The 4,558-nt window shown below is 40.2% G+C and overlaps 1 protein-coding gene across 2 annotated transcripts in view; it reads left to right on the top strand.

Annotated features, from left to right (window-relative positions):
- Positions 1-4,558, top strand: part of Mast2 (microtubule associated serine/threonine kinase 2) — a 379,336-nt gene that overhangs the window by 73,458 nt on the left and 301,320 nt on the right. For both annotated transcript variants that reach the window (XM_004639184.2, XM_004639182.2), the window contains exon 3: positions 2,516-2,658. In XM_004639184.2, the coding sequence (XP_004639241.1) occupies positions 2,516-2,658 (143 nt within the window). The remainder of the gene's footprint in view (positions 1-2,515; positions 2,659-4,558) is intronic.

Here is a 4,558-nt window from a genome sequence, read left to right as displayed (position 1 = left end):
CTCCCCCTTCTCCTCCTCCTCTTCCGCTCCTTCTTCCTTTCCTTCTTCCTCTTCTTTTTTTTATTGTGGAACCGGGGATTGAACTCAGGCCCTTATGCTTGCCAGAAAAGTGCTTATTCTACTGAGCTGTCTCCCTGGCCCCTAGGCTTTCTTCTGACATCTAGGGGTATGCTCTCTGACTCTACAACTCTGACATTCTGCATGTACCTAAAGCTAGCAACATGTGGATGGTTTGCCACCAGCTGGTACAGTAGTTAGCTTTCCTCCTCTCTTGTCTGTAGTAGGTGTTGAGTGCCTGGATTGCTGAACACTGTACCCATTGTTGAGACGATTTTACAGGCCATTCTGGAACATGGTGCTCTGGGGCATTCTTCTCAAAGCAGAGTCTTTCACCTTTGCAGTTTTTGAGGCTGAGATAGTGGACTCCTACTGGTTTGTATGATGCACTACGGCAACCTGTTTTAATTTTTTTGATCCTATTTGAAAGTATTTACATTTTTTTTAGGGGGAATGTAACTGGGAACCAAACCCAGGGCCTTTTGCTTGCCAGGCAGGTGCTGTGGTGCTAAGCTATAGCCTATAGCCCTAGCCCGGTACTTGCATTTTTAATGCTAAGCTTTTCAGCAGCCAAGTGTCCATCTTTACAGGTTGCAACTTTACTGGATCTCCTTTCTAGTAAAACTCAGAACTTCAAAATCATTTTGTTAGGTCATTGGTCTTGATTCTAAGGTACAGCTTGCCAAAAGCCTCCATCAGCCATGCTACTGTTTCAAGTCAGGTTGCCATAGAATTTCTTTCAGATTAGTCCACTTTCTTGAGTTCGTCTCTCACAGTGTCTCTAAATATGAACAAAACAGTGGCAAAAACACCTGCGTGGCAAGCACAAGGTTCTGAGTTTGATTCCCAGTACAGAGAGAGTGAGCGAGAGAGAAAGAGAGCGAGAGTGTGAGCAAGCTACCAAAAACAGTTTTCCTGCCAAAAGACAACACAGAGTCCAGAGTCCAACTGCCAAGTGTAGTCATTTGTTCCACCTGAAACTTTCTGAGCCAATCTCTACCAACTGCATGTCTGTCAGCATTTGGATCTTCTGAGTTCTGATCAGGATGTCTCATCATGCTTGATTACAGCATTTTAGGGCTACTTTTCTAGTTGACATCTGCTAACTTTTCTAAACTTCCATAAACCATTTCCAAAGGATTCTGAACCACATTGTCAGGTACAGTCATAGCAGTTACCCCACTTCTGGTACTAAAATCTGTCTTTGTTACTTTCTTGTGTCTAGATATAAGTCAAAACATCAGTGTTTTCCTGATTTCCAAGGGGATCTTTTGAACTTTATCTTCATCCTTCATGATAATCTTTGTAGTCTATTCCTAGTATACTGTTCCCAGTGTGCATGCTGTCAGCCAACCCCCTCCCGATGCTGTGCCACTCCTCTCTAGCTTTCTGTTTATGCCAGATTCTCTCCCTACACCTCACAGAGTTTCTGTCCAGCCTAGAAACTCAGCAGTGCCTAGCACTCTTAGAATTTAGCAGAGTTTGGCTAGTGCCAGGAGGTTTGCTGTATGGCACTGGGCACAGTGGCATTTGGAAGGTTGAGGGTAGGCAGGGTTTCCATTGGGCACAGATTTTGGTGTTGGGGAAGCAGTGAGAGAGTGCCTGCTTTGGTACTAAACCAGTGTCTTTTTTCATTTCATGTATCACACAATTTAGAGCTATTGCCTATCTTGCTTCTCACTGAGCTGTAGATCTCTCAGTGTATGGTTTCAACTCCTTAATTAGGACCATGATTTTGTTATTTTTCTTTCCTAGTGGCATGCTGGTCTTAACACTGTTACTGCCCTCCATATGATTCTCTGGCTTTTTCTGCTTCTTTTTCTAAGTATCCTGAATACTGTAATTAATCTGGTGACTTTTTCCTTCATATTTTCTTCCTATATTTAGGGGTTTTGTCCCCTTATGCCCTATTTCTGAGTACCTGAGCTTCCAAGTGCCTGTTTTCTCAATGCTTGGAGGCACCATTGCCTCTAGTCAGACATGATGGATCTCCTAGACATTTGGTTTTAATGGGTGATTTTTATATATCTTTCAATAAGGTTAAGATAGTAAATATGAACTGAGCATACACTGAGCTTGGTAAAGGCAGTATAGATTCAATGCTTGCCTTAATAATAAATCTAAGAACTGGACTTGTTTGGAACATTTGCTCACCCCAGTTATGGTGAATTGAGCTGGTAGGAAACCCAGTTGGCTGGACAGGATTGGAAACTTATAGACTTCTACGTTGTACTTCAGGGTGAAGTGGTGGTGTATATTTTAGAAAAATAAAAATAATCAGGTTGTATCAATCCGAGGTATTTGTAACTCTTAAAAGATTATGGATTCTAAAATTGTTGAGGAAGAACCTTAGTTTGCTTATTTCAGTATGATGATATCCATCTCACATGTCATTTACATTTTTCATTCATTTGTCAATAAATAATTACATCCATATTTTTTGATTTTGTGTTTAAAGGTAAGCAGCTGCTGCCTTTGTCTAGCAGTGTACATAGCAGTGTGGGACAGGTGACTTGGCAGTCTTCAGGAGAAGCATCAAACCTTGTTCGAATGAGAAACCAGTCCTTTGGACAATCTGCACCTTCTCTTACTGCTGGCTTGGTAAGTGTTTTAAAGATGGTATCTTGCTCCTGGAGCAAATTTTTAATCTTCATTTGTCATTGCTACTTTTATTATTTCCCTATCTTAGGATGTATTTATTTATTGTATTCAGTACAGGGTCTACAAGGTCTACAGGGTCTCACTATGTAGATTGGACTTGTAATGATTCTCCTGTTTTCAGCCTCTCAAGCACTGGGATTACAGGTGCATGTCACCATGCCCAGTCTCAATCATTGTGTCAACACTTCCTGAGTGTGGGGCTGGCACAGCACACCGGAGATGCAACCCCGGTCGCTGCAGTCTGCCTAAGCATGCACTTTAGTCTGCTGAGCTATTTGGCCGGCTCTTAGGATTTAGATAACTTCCTAAAGAAAATAATTGGGATGTAGTGGTGCACAGTTGTAATTCCAGCTACTTGGGAGGCTGGAGCAGGAGGACTCCATGTTTGAGATCAGTCTAGGCAATTTAGCATAACCCAGTTCTAGATAGGAGACAGGAGATAGGAGAAAGACTCAGTTTGGTTGTAACTTTAATGAATATATTTCATTGAAAATACCTTTTTATAGAAATAATGCTAAATCTTGTAAAAGTGTGTTTCTTCTATGTATAGCCATATGGTATTTAGCATATAAAGATAAGGAACATGTTTAGCACATGTTAAACAGTTAAAACTTTTTTTTTTTTGGTGGAACTGGGGATTGAACTCAGGCCCTTGTGCTTTCCAGGGAAGCACTTATTCTACTGAGCCATCTCCCCAGCCCCTGTTAGATGTTAAATATGCATTGGATGAAGGAATCAGTCTTTTTTTTGTCTAGGCTTTGTATGATAGGTAAGGTCATATGAAGGCTAGAGAGTGTTATAACCAGAGAGTGTATATATTATAACTTGCTATTGTACCTAAGGAGCCTATTGACTTTTCACTCAATTTCACACTCTTCCCTGTAGCCTTCAGAGCAAGGCCTATCAGTAATTTGGAGGGTACAGTAATAGAACCCTCTTTTGTTAAGGTGCAATCTCATTTATGTTTTTGAATCATAAGCTTTGTGGATCAATATATATTGAGTAGGAGGCTTTATCTATTTGTTCATGTTTTGAAATGGGGATAGGGAGAGGAAGCGTTCATGTAGCTGATAGAGAACAGATATCCTGAAAACACTCGAAGTTTGGGATTCTTATGTCATAGAAAGAAGATCACTTGTGCACTTATGCCTTCCCCAACTTTTATTTTGAAAATTCCAAACCAATACACAATTTTAATGAATAGTATAATGAATACCTGTATAAATTTTTGATTGACCAATTTGTAAAAATTTTGCTATTTTGTTTCATCTGTATGTGTGTAAGATTCGTTTTCTGTAACATCAAAGCAAGTCACAGATATTATAATTTCTAACGTATTTCTCCTGAGGTCAAGGAGAGCCTTCCAAATAAATAACTGCAGCCTATTATCAGATTCAGGAAATTTAGCACCAATTTACTCATAGTATCTAATGTTAAAATCATATTCAGATTTCCCTGCTAGTTCCCAATGTATCTGTGAAAGCTTCTTTAACTTTTGGAAGCTTTTTTACTTAGACACACACACACACACATTCCCGTGTATTAGATATGTGTAAAATCATAATGATTTTGGTGGCTGGGGATATAGCTCAACAGCACAACATCTGCTTGGCAATCACAAGGTCCTGAGTTTGATTCCCAGTACCAAACAGAACAAAAAACTTACATACACACATACAAAAATCTGTGCTGAGCATGGTGGCACACACCTGTAATCCCAGCACTTGAGACACTGAGGCAGGAGGATCACTGTGAGTTCAGGAGTAGCCGGGGCTGCCTAGTGAGTTCAAAGTCAGCCTGAATTGCAGAGTGAGACCCTGTCTCAAAAAAAAAAAAAAAA

Source organism: Octodon degus, unplaced genomic scaffold (genome assembly GCF_000260255.1).
Source record: "Octodon degus isolate 3935 unplaced genomic scaffold, OctDeg1.0 scaffold00107, whole genome shotgun sequence".
Classification (NCBI taxonomy): domain Eukaryota; kingdom Metazoa; phylum Chordata; class Mammalia; order Rodentia; family Octodontidae; genus Octodon; species Octodon degus.
The sequence above is the reverse complement of the archived record's forward strand: the minus strand, read 5'-3'. Positions and strand labels throughout refer to the sequence as shown.